At 50.3% G+C, this 22,948-nt stretch overlaps 1 protein-coding gene and 1 pseudogene across 2 annotated transcripts in view; one reads left to right on the forward strand and one right to left on the reverse strand.

Moving 5' to 3' along the window:
- DGCR2 (DiGeorge syndrome critical region gene 2) overlaps positions 1–22,948 on the forward strand; it is an 85,144-nt gene that overhangs the window by 44,495 nt on the left and 17,701 nt on the right. The window contains exons 3-6 of one of the 2 annotated variants that reach the window (XM_054469278.2): positions 8,710–8,835; positions 11,828–12,047; positions 13,625–13,701; positions 19,746–19,922. In XM_054469278.2, coding sequence (XP_054325253.1) covers positions 8,710–8,835; positions 11,828–12,047; positions 13,625–13,701; positions 19,746–19,922 — 600 coding nt within the window. The remainder of the gene's footprint in view (positions 1–8,709; positions 8,836–11,827; positions 12,048–13,624; positions 13,702–19,745; positions 19,923–22,948) is intronic. The other variant, XM_054469279.2, reaches the window with a different exon arrangement.
- On the reverse strand, positions 20,359–22,630 carry LOC129023634 (large ribosomal subunit protein eL28-like; annotated as a pseudogene).

Genomic DNA, 22,948 nt, shown 5'->3' on the forward strand with positions numbered 1-22,948 from the left:
GTCAGGAGATCGAGACCATCCTGGCTAACACGGTGAAACCCCGTCTCTACTAAAAAACACAAAAAATTAGCCAGGTGTGGTGGCGGGCGCCTGTAGTCCCAGCTACTCGGGAGGCTGGGACAGGAGAATGGCGTGAACTCTGGAGGCGGAGCTTGCAGTGAGCCGAGATCACGCCACTGCACTCCAGACTGGGAGAGAGGCGAGACTCCGTCTCAAAAAAAAAAAAAAAAAAAAGTGCAAAGGACTTGAGTAGACATTTCTCCAAAGAAGATAAACAAATGACTGATAAGCACATTAATGATTAGAGAAATGCAAATCAAAACAGCAGTGAAATAGCTCACAGCCATTAGATGTCTGCTGTTGAACAGGAAATGACAAGTGTTGACGAGGATTTAGAGAAAGTGGAATCCCTCTGTGGTGTTGTTAGGAATGGGAACTGGTGCAGCTACTAAAACAGTATGACAGTGCCACCCAAATTAAAAGTAGAATTACCTGCCGGCTGCGGTGGCTCACGCCTGTAATCCCAACACTTTGGGAGGCCAGGGTGGGCAGATCAGGAGGTCAGGAGATCGAGACCATCCTGGCTAACACGGTGAAACCCCGTCTTTACTAAAAATACAAAAATTAGCCGGGCGTCATGGCACACGCCTGTAATTTCAGCTACTGGAGAGGCTGAGGCGAGAGAATTGCTTGAGCCTGGGAGACGTAGGTTGCAGTGAGCTGAGATCATGCCACTGCACTCCAGCCTGGGCAACAGAGCGAGACTGTGTCTCAAAAAATAAAATAAAAGTAGAATTACCATACGACTTAGCAGTTCGACTCAAAAGAATTGGAAGCAGGGACTTGAAGAGAGATTTGTACACCCAAGTTCATAGCAACATTACTCATAGTAGCCAAAAGGTGGAAGCAACCCAAGTGTCCATCACAGATGAATGGATCAACAACAAGGTAGTCTATCCATCCAGTGGAATATGGTTTACCTTAAAAAGGAGGGAATTCTGACACATGCTACAGCATGGATGGACTTTGAGGATATTATGCTCAGTGAAATAAGCCTGTCACAAAATAACAAATACTGTATGTTCCCATTTAGATGTGCTATCAAGATACTCAAATGCATAGATACAGGAAGTAGAATTGTGGTTGCCAGGGGCTGGGAGGAGAGAAAAATTGGGAGGTAATGTTTAATGGATACGGAGTTTGGTAAGATGAAAAGAAGTTCTGGAGATGGATGGTGGTGATGGTTGTTATGGAACTAATGTGAAGGTACTTAATAATGCCACTTAACTGTACACTCTTTTTTTTTTTTTTTTTTTTGAGATGGAGTCTTGCTCTGTGGCCCAGGCTGGAGTGCAGTGGCACAATCTCGGCTCACTGCAAGCCCTGCCTCCCAGGTTCACGCCATTGTCCTGCCTCAGCCTCCCGAGTAGCTGGGACTACAGGCGTCCACCACCACGCCCGGCTAATTTTCACCACGCCCGACTAATTTTTTGTATTTTTAGTAGAGATGGGGTTTCACTGTGTTAGTACAGGATGGTCTCGATCTCCTAACTTTGTGATCTGCCTGCCTCGGCCTCCCAAAGTGCTGGGATCACAGGCGTTAGCCACTGCGCCTGGCCCAACTGTACACTCTTAAGTGGTTAAAAATGAGTTCAGAAAATCCAATATCTGATTAATACAAATTCCTTAAAAGAAAATAGAGGAGATGGGGGAGGAGGGAATTAGCAAAGAAGTTATATAAGAAAATTTCCCAGAACTGAAAGATTGTATCCTTGGATTGGAAGGGACTGGCACAATAATTTTAAAAAGGCCTATACAAATTACCTCCTTGTGCAGCTGCAGCACATTGGTAATGCAGAGGACATCAAACCCTCTAGCGGGAAACCGGGGTCACAATAAAAGGATCAGGAATCAGAGCAGTAGACGCCTCAGCGGCAAAAAAAAAAGTGGGGCGGGGCCTCCCAGATCTGAAGAGGAACTGATTTTGATTGTCTACTTCAAATTTTTAGTTTTATCTTTATTCAAGTTACTTATGCATACAATTTGAATATTCAAATGGTTCTGTAAGTCTTTTTAATAGCAAACCCAATGAACCCCTCTAATTTTCAAGGCAAACATTGTTTTAGCTGTTTCATTTGGTATTTATCTGCGTGTCTTTAAATTCTGTGGTTTTAGGCATTCTCTGCTGATTCTTCCCTAAGCCTGATGGGTGAGTCTGGGCCCTGTGCTCTGTGAGGTCTTGCCTGCTTTCAGTGCTTCTCCTAGCTGGGCCATGCAGGAGCACTCTGTTTCCTTTGTGTTGGCACAACATTTTGTTTTCACTTTTTTTTTTTTCATCTTGCTCTGTGGCCCAGGCTGGAGTGGAGTGGCGCGATGTCGGCTCACTGCAACCTCCTAGGCTCAATCGATTCTCCTGCCTCAGCCTCCTGAGTAGCCGGGATTACAGGTGCATGCCACCACACCCTGCTAATTTTTGTGTTTTTTAGTAGAGACAGGGTTTCACCATGTTGGCCAGGCTAGTCTCGAACTCCTGACCTTAAGCAATCGCCTGCCTCGGCCTCCCAAAGTGCTGGGATTACAGGCGTGAGCCACCGCACCCAGCCATGTTTAACTTTTTAAGAAATTGCCAAGCCGTTTTCCAGTTTGGTGTGAATCCTGTAGATTCATATATATCTTTTCTTTTTAAGTACCTAGAAGTCTCTCTTTCCTCATGTCCCCTCAGTTGCAGATCTCTATCAGTCAGAGTTCTTTGGCCCCTCCTTTCCCAGACGCCCCTGGTGGTCCTCGCCTGTCAGTGCTGCTGGGCCAGCTTCCCCCTTCACCATCAGTGTGAGAGCATCAGTCACTCTCACCGGTGTTTCCTTGTGTTGGAACCTCTGGTGTTTGGTTTTTATATCTTTCCTGTTTTGTTTTATTCTTTCATTTTAGTGGAGTACTGCCCCACTTATGTGGAAAAGGAACATGGGAGACAAAGGTTTGTGTTTCCTTGTTTGCATGTCTGAAGTGTCTTTATTTTACCTTTGCACATAAGTTTGGCTGGTTTTATAGAATCATAAGCTAGAAATAATTTTTTCCCATAATTTTGAAGGTTAAGCTTACTCCATTTTTACTCCAACACCAGTGTTGCTGGTGACATAATTTTTGATTCTTTGAACATAACTTGTTTCCTTCCTGGACATTTTGAGTATCTTTTGAACCATTGCACTGCCTCCTCAGTGGGTCTTTTCATCTTAGACTCATGCCTTACAGCTTAGGGAAAGGGGTCACTTTCCTGTTCTCTGTTCTATTCTGTTTTCTTCCCTGTTCCCTTTTTCTGGAACTCTTTATTATTGGGAATTGGAGCTCTTGGATTGATTCCCAGTTTTTGTTTTCTCCTCTGCAGTTTTCCATCTCTTTGATTATTTTACTTTTAGTAGGTTTCTATAACTTCTGCCAAATATTTTATGAGTTTTCATGTTTGCTGTCATGTGTTCAGTTTTTTTTTTGTTTTTTTTTTTTTGAGACAGGTCTCACTCTCACTCAGGCTGGAGTGCACTAGTGTGGTCATAGCTCATTGTAGCCTCAAACATCTAGGCTCAAGCAGTCCTCTTGTGTCATCCTCCTGAGTAGCTGGGACTATAGGCCTGTGCCACTATGCCCAGCTAATTATTTTTATTTTTATTTTTCATAGAGACAGGGTCTCGCTGTGTTGCCCAGGCTGGTCTCCAACTCCTGGCCTCAAGCAGTCCTCCTGCCTCAGCCTTCCAAAGTGTTGGGATTACAGGTGTGAGCCACTGCACCTGGCCTCCTGTTCATTTGTACAAGAACATTTTCAGAGGCAAGTAATGATGGATAGTGTTGTCTGCATTTTCCTTTTTTTTTTTTTTTTTTAATTTTATTTATTTATTTTTTAGACAGAGTCTTGCTCTGTTGCCAGGCTGGAGTGTAGTGGCGCAATCTCGGCTCACTGCAACCTCCGCCTCCCGGGTTCAAGCGATTCTCCTGCTTCAGCCTCCCGAGTAGTTGGTACTACAGGCGTGTGCCACCACGCCCAGCTAATTTTTTGCATTTTTAGTAGAGACGGGGTTTCACCATGTTGGCCAGGATGGTCTTGATCTCTTTACTTCGTGATCTGCCCACCTCGGGCCTGCCAAAGTGCTGGGATTACAGGCGTGAGGCACCGTGCCCGGTCCATGCTTCTTCTTAATAGCACCCTTTTCTTGTTTCATGAGTACAGTAGAACCTCTCACTTTGAGGATGTTAATGGCCTGTTTTTGGTTTTAACTTTTTGTCTCTGTACTTGTTTCTTCTGTGCTATTTTCCTCTGTGGTTTTGGTCTCTGCCTCAGAGGTTTGGTGGTCCTTGCCTTTCTGCTGTGTGTGGCTGAGGGACTTGAAGCTCTGTGCACGTGGGCCTCCCTGGAGGGTGAACCAGCTGGATATGTTTCGTTGGGAATCTCCTCCTGTTGGGGACTTTCTTCTTGACCTGGTCAGATTTTTTCCATAAAGGACCATTTCCTATCTGCCTGGAGCCTGGGGTTCTGAGAGCTTAGTGGAAGAAAAACGGCGATGGCGAATCTGTCCTCTCTTCCCTGAGTAAAGAACCCTGATTTTCAGCTGAACTGGTGTCCCCTAACCCAGACACCACCTGTTTTATCTTCTTACCAGTTAACTCTTGATTTGTTTACTGCTTGAGTTGTGGGAGGAATCTGGGTGTGTCCACCTGCCTTGTCCCTGCCCCCACCTTTTAATATGAGTAATTTCAGATCTATAGAAAAGTCATAATAATAGTGCAGTAAACACTCCTGCAGCCTTTACCCAGGTTCACCAGCTGATAGTGTCCTGCCGCACCTTTACCTGGGTTCACCAGCTGACAGTGTCCTGCCGCACCTTTACCTGGGTTCACCAGCTGACAGTGTCCTGCTGCACCTTTACCTGGGTTCACCAGCTGACAGTGTCCTGCTGCACCTTTACCTGGGTTCACCAGCTGACAGTGTCCTGCCGCACCTTTACCCGGGTTCACCTGCCGCAGTTGTTCTTTGTGTTTTTCTTCTGGACCCTTTGAGAGGTTACAGATATTATGACATTCTACCCCTAAATACTATCATCAAAAAATAAGAACAATCCTCTACAGAAGCCTTTTCACATGGAAGAAATTTACTGTAGTACTATTCTGTGTAATCCACGTTCAGATTCTTTTCATTATCCCCAGAACATCTTTTACAGGTTTCTTTCCCCTTTTCATTCAAGATTTATTCAAGGATTACGTAAGTATGTTATTGCCATATTGCTTTGTTCTTTAATCTAGAAGTATTCCCAGCCCTCTTTTGCGGGGGCTTTGGGCGTCTTTCATGACGTTGCCATATTTGAAGAATCCAGGTCAGTTCTGTAGAATGGCCTTCAATTTGGACTTGTCTCTTTCTTCAGGATTAGCTTCAGGTGAGACTTTTTTTTTTAGGTAGCAATACTATGTAAGTCATAAATTATCAAATCACGAGGCCCAAGGTCATTTTGTCTCATTATTGGTGATATTAAGTTTGATCACTATTGTGAATATTTCTTTCCCTTTTTATGACGAAAAGTAATTTGTGAATAAATAGTCTGTGGAGTGGTATTCTAGGTATTCTCTCTGATTCTGTTTCCTTGTTGAACTTGCTCTCCAGTGTGTTCCTGTGCTGGGGAAGCAGCAGCCTGGCACTCCAGTGGTGCTGGAGGCAGGAGGGGCACATGTGCTCCGAGCTGCACAGGTCATGGGGCCCGGAGTTCGAGCAGATGTGGCTCTGGGTGCTACAGTGACCCCTGCACCAGGTCCCCAGCTGGGCTGTGAGGCAGGGCTGCTCGGGCCCTGTGGCCCTGGTGAAGGTGGAAGAGACCCCCCAGCTTACCACAGACTGGCCTTCCACGGGAAGAGGGACATTCTCTACTGTCAGAAGCAGGCCTGAGAGGTCTGTAAGGGTTCTGTCCTATGCTATGCACATTCCCCAGCCTGGCCCCCAGACACTCCCCCAGGACACTGTCTGACATCAGCATCATCTTGACAGCCAAGCCCTTCCCCTTCTTGCTGGCAAAGGCCTGTGTCTGTGCTGGCAGGTTTCCATGGTGGGCCCAGAATGTGCATTGAATAAACGTGGGGGTAAGGGGATGAATGTGAGCATTTGGATATGAAGATGCATGGTGGAAAAAAAGAAAGGGCTCACAATTGGCACCTAAACCCAGAGAAGCCTGCTCAACAGAGTATTGTCCTTTATCACCATTTGGCTTTCTGGTTATGTTTCTGAAATATTTCACCTGGTCTCCCACCCCAGGGGACAGATGGCTTCACTCAGTCAGCATGCAACAACCTGGTCTTTCGTGCCCATGTGACCTGGCAGCACTCTCCCTCTGTTACCTCTTCTTTCTCTTCCCTTTCCTCTGCCCTCAATTCATCTTGTCTTTCTGTGGGCAGTTTTACCAGGTACTTTGCTTGGCCTTGGCTTGGGGAAGAGGCCAGGATACAAAGTGGAGCCACAGGTCTTGCCCATTTGAGCAGAGGGAGATGTTGAATTTAAGTTCAGTGACATTCTCCAGCCACACCCAGGCCTGGCCTCAGGTTTGTCCCAGATATGTCTGCCTTTGCCCTTTGACAAAGTTGCTCCATCTGCCAGAAAGCCCCTCTGTTCTTTCTCAGCTTCCAGTCTCAGGCCCAGCTCCTCAGAAGCTCAGGTGGCTCTTCCCTTCTCTACCAAGTACTGATGCCCCATCCCAGTGGCTGCATCCCTGCATCAGAGCTACCAGCGAGTCTGTGGGTTGGGTCTCCTACCCAGAGTGTTGGGTGCTGCAGGTAGCATGGCTCAGGACATGGGACCAGTCCTAAAGAGCTGATGGTCCCCAAGTACTGCGTGTTTACAGCATCAGGCCTGTCGTGGTGCCAGTTACTGTCCCACACTGAGGTCCTCAGGTTGTATTTTGGGTGAAAGTACCCCAAAGGCACCTCTACGAAAAAACACAAGCCTTAAAGATGCTTCTCCCTTTGAGGTCTTCACTTTGTGTTGAAGGTATCTCGGACACAGGTAGCATATTTTGTATTTTAGTGATTCCCAGTCAAATAGCAACCCATCCCCATCACATGCCTGACAGGAGCTATGGAACTATGCTTATTGAGTACTGAGTGAGTATCCAGAGTCTCAGAAATAAGACTACATACAGACTTGTGTACAAAGGTGTTTAAGGCAGCCTTTTGTAGAATAATAAAAAATTGCACACAGCCTAACCTCAAACCATAGAGCTTATGGGAACGAAAGAAATCCAATCGTGGAATACTATGCAGCCATCAAAAGTCATGTTCCTAAGCCCATTTAAAAATATAGAAAGCTGTTATAGTCTTAAGCTTACAAAGCAAGTCGTGAAATGGAGTGTCTGATGTGATCCCAGTATTCTTAAAGATTTGTGTAGGAAAGAGACTTAGTGAGGGGGCAGATGCTCACATAGTTAAGTATGGCCTTTGTTGTTTATTGTCTTTTCAAACTTTTGTATTTTTCAAGCATTTCACATTGAATGTTTGTTACTTTATCATGAGAAAAAAAGCATGTGGATTTTTTATTAAATGAAAACCATTGCAAAGCCTATGACACTAGCAGAACCAACCTGCTGGAGAGGGGCTTGTCAGGTGGCGCTGACTGCCGGCTCAGGTTCAGGGAAGGAGGCTTTGCAGGAGGCCTCTTAACCCTCCCTGTGACCTCCCTTGGGGAGCCGAGGCCCCACTCAGCCATCTGCAGCCAGAGTGCACTTGCTGGCAGGCGTCTGTCTGTGTGCAGCCTTGTAGACCAAGTTTGTTTCCCATCTGACCTGACCTTGTACCCGATGCCCTTCATGACACATCAGGGTACACCTGTACAGACAGAGTGGGAGGTGGGCGGGCCCATGAGGGCCCTCTCCCCTGCACCATGGCCTTGGGTAAGTCAGTCCGCTTCTCTGAGTCTGCCCCTCACCTTGTGAGATGGGAGGAGCGTGGTTCTCCTTTTTCACAAGGGGGTTGGAGGACAAAAGAGAGTGTGTGTAGGTGGAAGGACTGGTGTGCAAATTACTATTAGATCATGCTGCATAAAACTATAGTTATTTCCTCATCTTCAGCTGCCCGTTCACACCTTCTAGCCATGCACTGAGACCTGCTGCACACCAGGGCCTGTGCCAAGCACCAAAGAGCCAGACAGGAACATACTGAGGTCCTGGCCTGGAGGCCTTCACAGCCATGGGGGACCAGCAGGCAGTGAGACAGACAGACAGCTCAGGCCCCAGGACAAGGGCTGCAGAGGAAGGTTGCACACGTGGGTCTCCTTCATACTGGGAGAGAAGGCCCTCAAGGAAGGGGCAGGGGCAGCCTGGGCTCTGGAGAGAACTCTTTCATTGGCCATCCCCATGGGGCTGGAGCTGCTGAGGGATTTGAATTTATGCAGGACCCTTTGCTGTGCCAGCAATGACCTGTTAGAAAATGCAATGAAGAGGGCCTCCATTTCACATTAGTAACTTAAAAAACAAAAACTGCCAAGGCGTAATTTTAATAAGAAGCACACGGGACCCATTTGATGCGAGCAGCAGTGTTTCATAGGGCTCTAAAGAAAGCCTGCATTGCCCGACTCTGTGCTACAGGCCCCCGCCTCAGGTCTTGCAGCCCTCAGTGGTCTTAACCATGCTGGCCAGGGAGGCTGCGACTGCACAGGCAAGACTCATAGCACATGTCTCCTTTTGCTTTCAGAAGTGACCGGGGAGGTGCGTCCTCACCATGGGAAGGAGGCTGTGGATCCGCGGCAGGGGCGGGCCAGAGGAGGCGACCCTACGCACTTCCACGCGGTGAACGTGGCGCAGCCCGTTCGCTTCAGCAGTAAGTTGCAGACCTGCCCTGACTGGGACACTGGGGAGTGCAAGCCTGACACGACCCCTGCCTCTCCAGCACTACTGTGCTGCGTGAGGGGTTTCTCAAAGCAGCCCTTGGAGGCCAGTGACGGGAATGAATGAAGCTGCATGATGACCCACCCGCAGTCACCCAGCTCTGGAGTGGTGGTATGTGACTCAAGGCCCTAGGAAGTCAACTGGCTCTGAAGCCAGGCTGCTTTTTCTCACAAAGTGACTGCTTTTCAGGGCCAGAAGGCACTGGCCCTTGGAAATTCCAAAGTTATATTATTCCCTTTTATAAATGAGGAAACCAGCTCTGAGTTTAGGTACAGCGATAGAATGGGAAGGCTCGACTCCTTATTTATTTATTTATTTGGAGATGGAGTCTCACGCTTGTCACCCAGGCTGGAGTGCAGTGGCACAGTCTCAGCTTACTGAAACCTCTGCCTTCCAGGTTAAGTGATTCTCCTGTCTCAGCCTCCCAAGTAGCTGGGATTACAGGCACGTGCCATCACGCCTGGCTAATTTTTGTATTTTTAGTAGAGACCGGGTTTCACCATGTTGACCAGGCTGGTCTCAAACTCCTGACCTGAGGTGATCCACCCACCTCAGCCTCCCAAAGTGCTAGGATTACAGGCATGAGCCACCGTGCCCAGCCATTTTAAGAAAATTTTTTAAGGTGATTAGTTATTTAGTAAATTACTTATGACATTGAAATTTTAAAGGCGCATAGGATCATCAAGGAAGGTTGAGGGGAGGAAAAGCCACCCTGAAATGGCCCTGAGCAGACCCTCTCAGGCGCGAGGTGCCCAGGTACGCTGAGCAGTGGCTGTGGGCCAGGCAGGACTGATACTGGATGGGCCTGCTGCCCTGCCTTGGGCCTGTCTGCTTGTGTTACTCCTCAGCCCCCAGACTTTCAGCACTGGGGAGCACCTCAGAGGTGACCAGGTCTGCTTCTGGCAGAACCCCCACCAACCCTGGGTGGCCAGAGTGGGGCCAGGTGTTTCCAGGTGGTCATGCATGTCAGTGTGGCTGAAGCAGGGCTGGACATGTCCTGGTGATGCATTTTGTCTCCGGCCTGTGCCCACAGCCCGAAGGGGTCCCCACAGTGGAAGTGTGGTGCACAGGCTTGGTGTGTGAAGATGCTGGGGCTGAGAGACCGCCTTTAGGGAAGGGGCAGTTCACAGTGCAGCCCTAGGGGGTCCTGATGCTCGGCTCCGTGTTCTTCCTTCCCCTTGCCTGTCTGTTCAGTTTTGAACAGGCAGCACTTCTGCCTGGGTAACAAGCAACTCCACCAAGTTCAGAACATAAAGAAGATGAGTCAGTGCACAGGAGCGCTTCCTCCCTCCATGCCCCAGCCAGCTGGCTCCCATCCTGGGATGTCTCCTTCCCTCCATGCCTCAGCCAGCTTGCCTCCCTACAGGGCTTCCTCTCACCTTGCCTGAGATAGGGGCCTGGCCTCTGCCTGCCTCAGTGTCCTCACCTCTCCATGGAGACGGTGCTGAGCCACCTGTGGGGCGTGTGGTCAGGCTGCATGCATTGGTGTGGCACCCAGGAAACACGCAATGAATGTGCAACACACCTTCTCGAGAGCTGATGCCTTGGGGTTTTTTATTGTTGTTTTTTTTTGTTTGTTTGTTTTTTGTTTTTTTTTTTCAGACAGGGTCTCAACTCTGTCACCCAGGCTGGAGTGCAGTGGCGTACTTGTGGCTCACTGCAGGCAGTCTCTGCCTTTTGAGCTCAAGTGATCCTCCAGCCTCAACCTCCCGGGTAGCTGGGACTACAGGTGTGCCCCACCACACCTGGCTAATTTTTTGTATTTTCGGTAGATAGGGGGTTTCGCCATGTTGCCCAGGCTGGTCTCAAGCTCCTGAGCTCAAGCAGTCTGCCCACCTTGGCCTCCCAAAGTGCTGGAATTACAGGCGTGAGCCACTGTTGCCAGCCCTCTGATTCCTTGTCTGCACCTAAAGAGCTTCCTTGCACACTCAGGTGTACCCTTCATGGTGAGCAGATCATGCTGTCCAGCTGTGGCCATGCTTAGGGGCCAGGGGTGCCCTTCTTTTTCCGTAATCTATATGCCTTTGTGAAGAAGTCACACACACACATGCTTACATAATAAATACATCGGGATACGTCTCTAGAAGTTTTACTAGTGCCACAAGACATAGATGCACTTTAAAAATGGCATTTTTAATTTTACAACTGGCTTTGCAAAAAACTGTCACTCTTCTCCAGTGTACTAATATGAGGTACCCAACATTTGAAGGTTAAAGATTCTATATAACAGGTCACTGGTGTTACCTAAGGTGAGCTGTAAATTACTAGGCATTCCCATGTGTGGGTGTAGGAGTCGGAAGTGATGGGTGGAGGAAGTGAGAGAATGCTGGCCAGACTCATTGGTACTCAAGTGCTGGCTGGCTCCTCAGCTTTGCCAGCTGTGGCATTGCCCACACCTTATTTTTTTCGCCTGTGGGAGGCAGGGGCGGGTCACACAGTGTCATGGCTCTCCCAGCTGTTATCCTTTGAGCTGCTGTTTTAGTGGAGGGTTGGCAAATGCTCATGTAAGTAGAAAAGGGAGAGAGGGGAGTGGGCTAGCTGGCAGCAGAGGCCAGGAGAGCTAGGCATTGGAAGCAGGACCCAAAGTGGACTGCATGGGAGTTGTGCTGTGTTGTTAACCCAGAGAATGAAATCCGCTTTACAAGACTTAATTCAGCAGCCGTTCTTGACTAGTGAGTAAATTAAAAGATCTTGTAGAAATGGGAGGAGTCACCAAATGTACTTGTATCATTGAATCTGTGTTTTAGAGAAACTTGAGCATTTCTGCAATGTGGTTTCAGAAGCAGAGCTTGTCCTCTTGAGCCTCAGTTTCTCCACTTCTCTAGGGTGATTTACAAGGTGTGCCTGTCCCTGATGGAGCACATATAATTTCCATTTTGGAGCTGGATCCTAACTTGGGGGACAACTCCCCTTCTGTCCTTTATGTTTCCTAGGGAAGTGCCCGACAGGGTGGCACCACTACGAAGGCACGGCCAGCTGCTACAGGGTCTACCTGAGCGGGGAGAACTACTGGGATGCCGCGCAGACCTGCCAGCGCCTGAATGGCTCTCTCGCCACCTTCTCCACCGACCAGGAGCTGCGCTTTGTCCTGGCCCAGGAATGGGACCAGCCCGAGCGGAGCTTTGGTTGGAAGGATCAGCGCAAGTGAGTCCTGGATTGGGGACCTGAGGGGCTGGAGTCTGATGACTACTGAGCACATGGCCTCTGACCACTCAGTAAACTCCTGGGGCACAGCTGGCAGACAGCAGGTTGGGAAGACCAGCCTCACCCACTGGAAGCCAAGGAGATCCATGGGTAGGAGTGTGCATCGAGATAGGTGGAGGGTCCTGGGAGCAGGGGCAGGCGGTACTCTGCTGCTACTTTGTGGGACTGTGGGGCAGCCCCTTTCATTGGTCCCCATCTCTGTGTACAACTGCAGTTGCTGAGCGCAGGCAGGGGGCTGGGGTTGCTGGCTTGTGTGGGGAGAACTGCTTGGTGTGGGGCTTCGTGGGCCTGGTGCGAGGGGTGTGCAGTAGGTGGGGGTTCCCCCCGAGAAAGCAAGGGGGCTTTCGCTTCAAGACCCAAGCTTGGTTTTGACTCCACAGTTACGCCCTGTGAGAGTTTGGCAAATCACAAGATGGAGTTGTTTTTCCTTCTGCAGCTACAAAGGGAGGAAACTAACTCTTAGCTCACAGGTTGTTGTACTGACCCCATGAGGACAGGCCTGTGAGTCCAGTGGAGAAGCAAGAGGGCATAGCCCAGAGGGCAGGGCAGCCCCATCTCTGAGGGCAGGGCAGCCCCATCTCTGAGGACAGCCTTGTGGTTGCACAGCATAGGCCAAGGGCAGAGTGTGCCATCCCTGGGCTCCTGCCACGCGGGGAGACCTGCTGATGGGCATCTCCAGGCTTGGGGCTGGAAAGCTGGGCCAAGGGGCATGGACTAGGCAGGAGCTTATGGCGGTCAGCCAGATCCTAGTGCAGGATCCCTTCAGTGCTAGGCCTGCGTGCTCAGGAGCAGGCTGCAGGCCTGAGGTGGGCTGGCTCTGAGCGGGAAGCCGTGCAAGTGTTTTCATCCTCCATGGTAGTGGATATTTGCAGGGGCTTATGTCTTTATTGAGATGCAGTTCATATGCCATGAAACTCACCCCTGTGGAGTGCCCTGTTCTGTGGTTTTAGCATAGTCACCGAGTTGTATTCATGGGGTTTCATGTCTACCAAGAATAAGATTGTTCTTGCTTAAATTGTGAAAGCTTTACCAGTTTAGCTCATAGAAACAGTCTTGGCAAGAGTTCCCTGAGATAAAACTTTTCCTGCCCTGTGAACTTTCTTGTTTTGAATTTTAATGCATTCTAACGTGAGTGTCTCATGTGAGAAGCTGAGTGTTCTGGAGGTCAGTATAGCTATTAAAAACAATCCCAGCACTTTGGGAAGCCGAGGCGGGTGGGTCACGAGGTCAGGAGATTGAGACCATCCTGGCCAGTATGGTGAAACCCCGTCTCTACTTAAAAAACAAAAATTAGCTGGACGTGGTGGCCTGTGCCTGTAATCCCACCTACTCGGGAGGCTGAGGCAGGAGAATTGCTTGAACCAGGAAGTCAAGTTGCATTGAGCCGAGATCGCACCACTGCACTCCAGCCTGGTGACAGAGCGAGACTCCGTCTCAAAAAACAAAAAACACACAGTCATTGATGGCTGCATCCCTCCTGCCGCTGAGATCTCTGTCTCTGTCTCTGTTCCCTGCAGGTTGTGGGTTGGCTATCAGTATGTTATCACCGGCCGGAACCGCTCCTTGGAAGGTCGCTGGGAGGTGGCATTCAAAGGTGAGCCCTCCTGGTGTGTGGGAGTGTTTGAAGCTGGGCAGAGTCACCCTGATTTGGGGCCTCCTCTCCTCCCTCTCACCCAGTGCTTCCTGGCCTGTAGGGGTGCTGTGCAGGGGACATGGAGTGGGTGAGCCCCAGTTGCAGGGAGGGCTGTGGTCATAGGGCCAGTGCAGCCTGCAGATCAGGCCCTGCATTGGGCTGTGGCTGTCTCTGGAACCCTCTGTTGCATCTCACTTTGGCCAGCTTTTTAGATTGTCCCCTGCCTCCTTTTGAAGTTAAGGACCTTGGAGTATAAAAATGAGCATGCAGAGTGTGCCCCTGGCAGGCTGGAGGGGAGGACAAGCTTGCCAGGACAAAGAAGGTCAGACGTAGAATCCAGACCTGAAGGAAACTATCAGGCAGATAGACTTAGAGAGAGAGAGAGAGAGAGAGTGAGTGTGCGTGTGTGTGTGCGCGCGCAAATATTTTATGCTGAGCTGCTTGGAAATACCAAGACGATGTAAAGGAAACATGGCTGCTGTTTCCTTTACATTCCCTGGGCTTGGACTTGGCTTGCCCTTCCTGTCCCATTGCCCTGGCACTGGCGAGCTCCTCTTGGACATACTCCAGCAGTGCCCTCTCCAGCTGCCGCCAGGGCCACACTCCCTCGCCCTGCACCTTGCCTGTCTGTTGGGCTGTACTTTGTGCCTGTGGCTTGAGCTAGGATTTGGGTTCTTTTCATAAACACATCCCAGTCCTGCTGTTGATGTCTTAAGTATCTTTAAGGACAAATGGAGGAGTGATGGGCCTGGGGACGGGGTTGAAAAGGGTCAAGGCCTGGGCGGCCGGCTTCCCTGGAGAAAAAGAGGGCCCCACAGAGGCGGGGCCGTGCCTGGCTGCTGGGACAGGGCAGGAGCAGAGGTGGGGGCTGCAGAGCCCAGCAGACTGGGGCCACACCTGCTGTCCCGGTCCTGCTCAGACAGATGTCACCCTGTTCTCATGACCACCAGTGCCCTCCTGAGAGCCCCAGCCACATTTGCATTCCCCGGCTTTATGAGTGCATTGTTTAGATTGCTGTTGACTAATCAATGGCTTCTGGGTTTCCAGGCCCCAGAGTCAAAGTTGGCCTCATAGAGCATAATTCTCCTGGTAGCTTGTCCTCTTGACACTGGTGGTTGAAGAGAAGACATGATTCTGAGTGGGATGACAGCACATTCAGAGTTGGGGACTGGGGGCCCCATGCTTGGTGTGAGAATGGCAAGGGTCCTGGGTGGGCTTTAATGGCCAAGTGCAGCTCAGTGACTCCATTGGAGCATCAGGCAGGAGAGCGAACCTAAAATTTAGAAAAAGATTGAACACGTGTGTTGGTGCTGGCAGCTGCAGCTCGCATAGAGCTCCCTATTTGTGTGGCTCAACGTGCAAGGGGCCCCACAGCACCCCGGAGTTCCACGGAGGTAACCATGTGCCGCTGCCTGCTTGTGCCCAGTTAAATGGATTCGGGAACTCTGTTAGCGGATTTAAATAGTGGTCACAAAACAAATAGTAACAATAACAATAATTCTTCTGCTGCAGAATAACTGGCTGTTGATGCAGCTCAGCATCATGAGTGGTTCTGGGCTTAAAGAGATTAAAGAAACACAAAACCAAATGTGGCACATGAACCTTGATGGTGTCCTAGGTTGGGAGGCTTATAAAAAACTTCCACAGGACAATTCAAGAAATGAGTGGGGACTTGTGGAAGATTCATTTTCTTAGGTGCAGCAGTAGGACTGTGGTTGTGTGGTTTTAGGAGCCAGTATCCTGGAGTCTGCAGGGGAGGGGCTCCCAGGGTGGTAGGGCAGAGAGGAGCCAAGCAGCAGGGTGCGGTCAGCGCTGAGGTGGCTCGGGTGCATGCACTTCTCTCTTCGTAGTGGCATCGTTTTAAAAATTCCTGTACCAAAAGCAGGCTGCAGAGTGAAGACAGTACTGGGTATAAAACAAGCTAGCAAGAGCACGTCTAGCCCAGCCCAGCCCAGCCCAGCCCTTCTCCTGCCTGGGGACATGGTGCAAAGCAGAAGGCTTATTGGGGTCTGAGGTGTTGGCCCCCCAAAAAATACCCAAAAAACCATGGGAAGTGGATATAAGTCGTTTGTTATTCATTCTGAACCCTTCCCTAAGAAAATATTGTACCTGAGAATATTAGCTAATGATGGTGGGAAGGCCTCACGTTAAGATGTTGAAAAATGTTTCTTTCATCTACATGTTGTCCATCTTTTCTGTGTTGTATAATATGTTCTGGATTGGGGTGTGAGTGATACCATGGTACATAGACGCTTACTATGCCCATGTGTTGGCACCCTGCACACACATTTGAAGTTGGGAGCTCGTTTCCGCAGGGCTCCTGTGCGCCTTGGTGGAGCGCTCTCCAGCCGCTCCCCCAGGCCCACACCAGCCTGTGAGCCCCGCCCAGGGGCCAAGACCCTGCAGGTTTGACAGCACCAGGTCATGGTGTGCCCTGGAGACAGAACTGCCGCTGCTGCCAGAAGACATGAGGCCAGGATTTCTGTAACATTTGTGCAGAAAGGTTGAAAAAATACAGATCCTTGTCTAGGGAGAATCATCCACACCGCCCCACGTGCTGCTCCCAGGGCCTTCCCGTCAGCACCAGCAGAGTGGCTTCTGTCTGGTGAGTCATACTTGATATTTACCTTAAATATAAAAGTGAAAACAGCGTGTTTCATGTGTCCACATGTTGTGTCACTTGCTCATTTAAGATTACTCAGTGCCTGGCCCTCATTTGTCCCCCATGGTGTCTCAGCACGCACATTGCAGGTTGGCTGAGGTCAGGAGGTGTGTGACTTAGTAGAAGCCTTCTTTTCTCCCCCAAAATCTTGTGACCAGTCCTTCATGGTCTCCGTCTTCTTCTTTCTCTGGTGCTGTACCTGAGGGATTGTAGGGTGCTGCCCGCTGAGGCCAGCATGCAGGGCTGTGGTCCTGGGCCAGCCTGTGGGACCTAGCGTTTAGAAGCCTCAGTCAGCAGTGAGAGAGGGGCCAGGCTGGCCTAGCAGCCACTGGAAGGTGCATTGTAGAGACCCTGCCCTCTGGGTGAGCTGACCATGGGTCTAGGATGGGGTCAGCTGGGGTCAGGCCACAGTTCTTGGAGGGGAGACAGCCCCGAGTGGGGCAGCTGCCACCGTGGTGGGGCATTCGGGAGCATCTGGACAGCCCCTGGTGGGCCTGAGTGGAGGCTCATTCTGTGGCTGCGGAGGTGGCGAGACAGGAAGGGGAGGTTCTTTGAGGGCTCAGAAAAGTGAGTGAAGGTCTCCCCACCACAGGAACAATGGGGGACTGGGGGGCCGGGGAGGGTTCCCCAGGCTCGGCGAGCAGCGGCAGACACGGAGGTGGCAGTGGTTGCTCACATGTGGGAGAAGATGTGGTGGCAGAGGTAATCAGGTTCAGATGCCCTCGTGTATCAGTCTCGGGAGCAGGGTGTCCTCCGGTGGCTGGTGACGGCCCAGCCCAAGGCTCCTGTCAGAGTCTTGCGCACACCTAATGTGTGGACATATGGGAGGGGCACCTGGAAACTTGCCGCCACCCTGTCGAGGTGAGGACTGGATCTGCTGGGGTGGCAGGGGGTGAGGAGGAATGTCTTGGAGGGAGTCTTGGGAGGAGGGCTCTGCACGGGGAACTGCTCCCAGTCACTCTGGTAGCCAGGGCAGCTCTGCTCACAGGGCCTTTCTCTAGGATGAGGGTCCTTCAGGAAGAGCGGGATGTTTGAGGTAAGGGGGTGTCCAGGAGGAAATGGGAGGCCCTGGAGAAAAATCTGCAGGAGTCATCCCCAGTGCAGTATGGGGAAGCCTCCAGGCTCCTCTCACACCTTTGGAATATGTCCAGGATCTCATCACCTGGCACCAGTGTCTTGCAGCCCCCACCGGGATCTAACACCCAATCATCCCTCACCCGATTGTGCTGGTGGCCTCTGTCTGGTCTCCTGGCCCCAGCCCCACTGCTCCTCACACAGCTGCCAGGGGTCCTTTTCACCTCTGCTCCCTTGTTCACAGCTCTCGTTTCTCATAGAAATCACAGTTCCATCAAGGCCAGCAGCCCCTTCCTTTACTCCCCTTATCACCTACCACTCCCCAGCCTCTTCTCCAGCCCCACAGGCTGCCTTGTTCGTGGCTGCCAATGTGAGCTCTTCCAGGGACGCTCCAAAGATGAACACCTGCCCGCTCTGCAAGGCTGCACCTCGGGTAGGCATACCGTCCCCACGTGACCAGCCCCCAGTCAGCACCTGGATGCAGAGCCACCAGCAGCTTCCCTGGGCAGGGGCGCTACACAGGTGCCCATGCAGCTTGCTGCCAGGAGGGAGCACTGTGTGGCTCTCTGGGCCCTGGCCTAGAGTCCCACACGAACCCTGTTTTGCTGGTTGCCTGACCCACTCTGACTTGCTGTGACCAAGTCCAGGCAGCTTTGGGGGGCAAATGCTGGGTCCCAGGACTCTGCCCGGAGAGGTCATTTGTGGCCGTGGTCTCAGTCTGCTGTCATGTACTGTAGTTGTGGGCAGGAGCTCTTGGCTGGCAACTAGCTTCAGCGCTGAAGATTTTTTGTGTGTTAAAGATTGGAAGGAACCCTTTTGGTTTTCTTCCCATGGGACAAGAAGGCAAATAGTGAAGAAAACAGTGTTTAAAAGGGGAGGGGCTCTACTTAGGTGAGAGGGCATCCGGGAGATGAGGAGGGTGTGCAGGGGCTCAGGGGCCTGGAGGAAAGGTGGGGTGGTGCACAGCGTGATGGTGGTGGCACCCACTGTCAGCAGTGGAGACCAGCCCTCCAGGTGGTATGGGGAGGTGACTCCGGACAGTGGGCCCCTTTCCTGCTCTGCTGTGGGTCTGATAGATGCAGATGAGGCAGGCGAGATGCTGGGCCTGTATGTCCCTGGGAAGGGGGCGCAGCTGTTGCTGTGGCTGCCTGCCCGCCCGGCACAGGTCTTGCAGGTCTCAGAGCTTCCTGAGAGCTGTCCTCCTGCCCGTGGCAGGTCACCACGTGTCCACAGGTGCACAGCATAGGCCTGCCTCCAGACTCACTGGCTCTTTTGAGGCAGAGCCCCATGTTTAGTGCTGGGTGTAAACAGAGCTCCAAAAGACGCAGGTGAGAATGCTGGAGGCTTATCAATGGGGTGAGCTGCACTGCTGCTATCTTAGGAGGGGGAGAGCACCAGGTGTGCTTTTATTATTCTGCTTCTTGGAAAGGTTGCTTTGTGTTTCCAGTGATCCTGGTCGTGTAAGCCTCAAGGAATCTTGGCAGCCCAGACTGGAAGGGCCGTGCAGGGGAGAGAGTGGGGCCTAGGGCTGGCTGTGCCATGCCCTGGGTGTGGCCAGAGCCCACTTGGAACCTTGCAAAAGAGAGGCTTGGAGGTTAGCAGTCCTCAACCCTCACGCTCTCTGCGGCGAGGGTACATGGTTTCTGACTGCCTTGTGCCTGGCTTAGACAGGCGGGAGCTGAGTGGGTGAGTTTCCCTTGAGGTGAGAGAGGTCCTCGGGAGCCAGTGCTTCCTAAGTGTTCCCTGCAGCCAGCTGGTGGCAGTGCCGGCCAGTGCCGATGCTGCCTGACGGCGCCTCTCTCATGGGTGTTGGGTGGACTTTGTAAGTCTTCTGTTTATCTGAGTGTTCTGTCCTAAGGGAGAACTTCCCTGCCTGTTTCCCTTGCCCATTCCCCCGTTTGCATTTTAATGCAGTGTGCCACAATCCATTACTTTGTTATTCATGCTGTTGCTCTAACTTTAAATGCCGCCCACTAACTGGGATCCAGCACTCTTTTCTGGCGCTCAGGCTGGAACTTACTGCTACCCAGGGTTTGTGGCTTGTGTGCTTGCAGGCTCCAAGGAGTGGCTCCTGCTAGGCCCACCACCTGGGGTGACTCCCAGGAAGTTGGGGAGTCCTGAGTGAACACCTGGCCACAGTGACCACCAGGACTTGGCGGTCCAGGCCCTGTGGTTCATGATCCTGTCTGACGCCATGGTCCCCTTGAGGACTGCACAGGTTGTCCTCTGATGTGATATTGTCCAGCCCCACCTTTTGTCTCCCCAACAGGCTCTTCAGAGGTGTTCCTGCCCCCAGACCCCATCTTTGCCTCGGCCATGTCTGAGAACGACAACGTGTTCTGTGCCCAGCTTCAGTGCTTCCATTTCCCCACCCTACGGCACCACGACCTCCACAGCTGGCACGCCGAGAGCTGCTACGAGAAGTCTTCATTTCTGTGTAAAAGAAGTAAGCCCCCTTGCGCTGGCGTTCTTGGGGAATGTCTGGGCCCTTGTGTCACTTTGTTGGACCCTGAGTTCAAGGTTTCGGAGCAGGGATTTGCCGTGTTGCGGTGGACGCCCCTCACCAGCTCACACCTTGTTCTTGGGGCCCATTTGCAGCTTTGTGACCAGGGTAGCTGGTCAGCATCTTAGAGCTCACTGTTCTTTTCCCACGGAAGAGACAATCATCCCTGTCCTCCCTGTTGCAGTGTTGTTAAGAGAGTAAATGGGAATGATGACCCAAGGACTTGGCATCTCTGGAGCATCTAAGTCCGTTGGTCACCTCCCCACTCCCATTTCTGCCATCCTTCTCTCTGCTTCTCTGCTTCTCTGTTTACCTTGCCAGTCTATGGTGTGTTTTTTTTTTTTATTAAAGCCAGCTAACTCTATTGCTTTTGGGGGGCAGGGGTCTCAGGAGCTCTTGGTGGGGCAGGTCCCCTTCCTCTTCACCATCACAGGCTTCTGGCTTTGCAGGATGGTGCTGGCTCTGGGATGGCAGCTGTGCGCATGTTGGGGAGAGGCTTTGTTCTTGCGGATCATGTGTGTGATGTTGCCAAGCATGGTGCAGGCGTTCTTGTTGACGGTGGTCCTCTTTTTTTTTTTTTTTTTTTTTTTGAGACGGAGTCTCGCTCTGTTGCCCAGGCTGGAGTGCAGTGGCATGATCCTGGCTCACTGCAAGCTCCGCCTCCCAGGTTGAAGCAATTCTCCTGCCTCAGTTTCCTTAGTAGCTGGGACTACAGGCGCCTGCCGCCATGCCCGGCCAATTTTTTGTACTTTTAGTAGAGGCGGGTTTCACCGTGTTAGCCAGGATGGTCTCGATCTCCTGACCTCGTGATCCGCCCACCTCGCCCTCCCAGAGTGGTGGGATTACAGGTGTGAGCCACTGTGTCCACCCGACAGTAGTCCCCTCATAGGAGGTGGCTGGCTTTTGCTGGCCAGATCTCCACTCCATGACCACCACCACACCTTTGCCATCAGCTGCCGGGTCCACACCCACAGTCCTGCGGTGAATCAGCTCGTTGTAGTGGAAGGAGCTGCAGCCTTTAAGTTCTCAGGCTCAGTGCTGTGGGTCTGCTTATTCCCCTTGATCAGGCCGGATGATTCCTGGCGACCATCCATTGCAGATGTGCGGCCAGGGCGGCAGCTCCTCCCAGGTGGCTGGCAACAGAGAGAGCTTCATGATAAATCTTGACTGCTGGTGTTACGACTTCCTCTGCCTTGTTCTTGCCTGTTATGTTGCCTATTTTTGACCCTTTTCTATGTGAATTTTAGGATATGTTTTCTAAACTCCTTTATTGGTTATCTTAGTTTGTGGATTTTCGTAGATTTTCTATTTAGATGGGTTTGTTTCTTCTTTCAAATCTTTGACATTTATTTATTAATTTACATTTATTAGAGATGTGGTTTCACTATGTTGCCCAGTCAGCTCTTCTTGCTACAGTCTCCAGGACAGTGTTGATTAGAAATGGTGGTAGTGAGCATTTTTGTCTTCTCAACTTAGAATGCTATTTTAATGTATCAGTATTCTACAGAATGCCTTCTATAGGATTTTAGAATGTACCTGTATGAAGTCAAAGAAGTACCTATTCCTAGGTTGCTGGGAATATTTGTGTTACAGAAGTGTATTGATTTTTATTAAATGCTTTTAGTGGATTTTATTGGGGTTATGTAGTTTTTCAGTCTGTTCAGTCATTATTTCATATAAATGGATTTTCTGATGTTAAACCATCCTCATGGTTTATGTATATATATATATATATATATATATATATATATAAAAATATATATTGGTGGATTTGGTTTGCTGATACTTAGAATTTTTGAAACTCTTTGTTGTTTTTTGAGACAGAGTCTTGCCCCGTCACCCAGGCTAGAGTGTAGTGATGTGATCTCAGCTCGCTGTAACTTCTGCCTCCCGGGTTCAGGCAATTCTCTTGTCTCAGCCTCCTGAGTAGCTGGGATTACAGACATGTGCCACCATGCCTGGCTAATTTTTGTATTTTTAGTAGAGATGGCGTTTCACCATGTTGGTCAGGCTGGTCTTGAACTCCTGACCTCAAGTGATCCACCTGCCTCAGCCTCCCAAAGTGCTGGGATTATAGGTGTGAGCCACTGCGCCTGGCCTGAAACTCTTTTAAGAAGTGAGGTTGGCCTGTTACATTTTTTTCTATACTCTCCTTGACTCTCTCTCTTTTTTTTTTTTTTTTTTTTTAAGATGGGACATCGCTGTGTTGTCCAGGCAAGAATGCAGTGGCTAATCACAGGCACGATCATAGCACAGTACAGTGTTGAACTCCTAGGCTCAAGTGAGCCTCCTGCCTCAGCCTCCCAAGTGGCTGGGACTACATTGACTCATTTCTGTATTACACTATATTAGTTTTCTAAAATGAGTTGGCAAACATTTTATTTTACTGTTCTCTAAATCCATTTGTCCAAGTTGGAGATAAACTTGTCTTTGAGTGTTTGATAGAACCACCTTATGGGACCATCTGGGCCAGGCGAGGGAGACTTCTGTAACTTGTTAATTTAGGTATAATTTCAAGCTTATGGAAAAGCCAGAATAATACAAGGAACTTCCTTTCATACACCATTTACACAGACTCACCAGTTACAGTATTTCAGTTTTACTACATTTGCTTTATCATTCACTTTCTCTGCATATTTTTTCTGAGTCATTTGGGAGTAAACTGAAGGTATTGTGGACCTTAATTAAGTCTTTTATACGTCAGTGTGTATTTCCTAAGAACAAGGACACTCTCTTATGTACCCACACTATATGAATCAAAATCAGGACACTTAACATGGATGCAGTACCATACAGTAATCCACAATCCATTATTCCAGTTTTATCAGTTGTTCCAATAATATCCTTTATAGCTATTTTTTTCCTTGTCCAGAATCATGCATTGCCTCTAGTCATCATGTCTCTTGGATTCTTTTAGTCCTTCAGTTTGAGGAATTTCTGTTGACCTGTCCTCAGGTTTACTGATTCTT

This window comes from Pongo pygmaeus, chromosome 23, assembly GCF_028885625.2.
Source record: "Pongo pygmaeus isolate AG05252 chromosome 23, NHGRI_mPonPyg2-v2.0_pri, whole genome shotgun sequence".
Classification (NCBI taxonomy): Eukaryota; Metazoa; Chordata; class Mammalia; order Primates; family Hominidae; genus Pongo; species Pongo pygmaeus.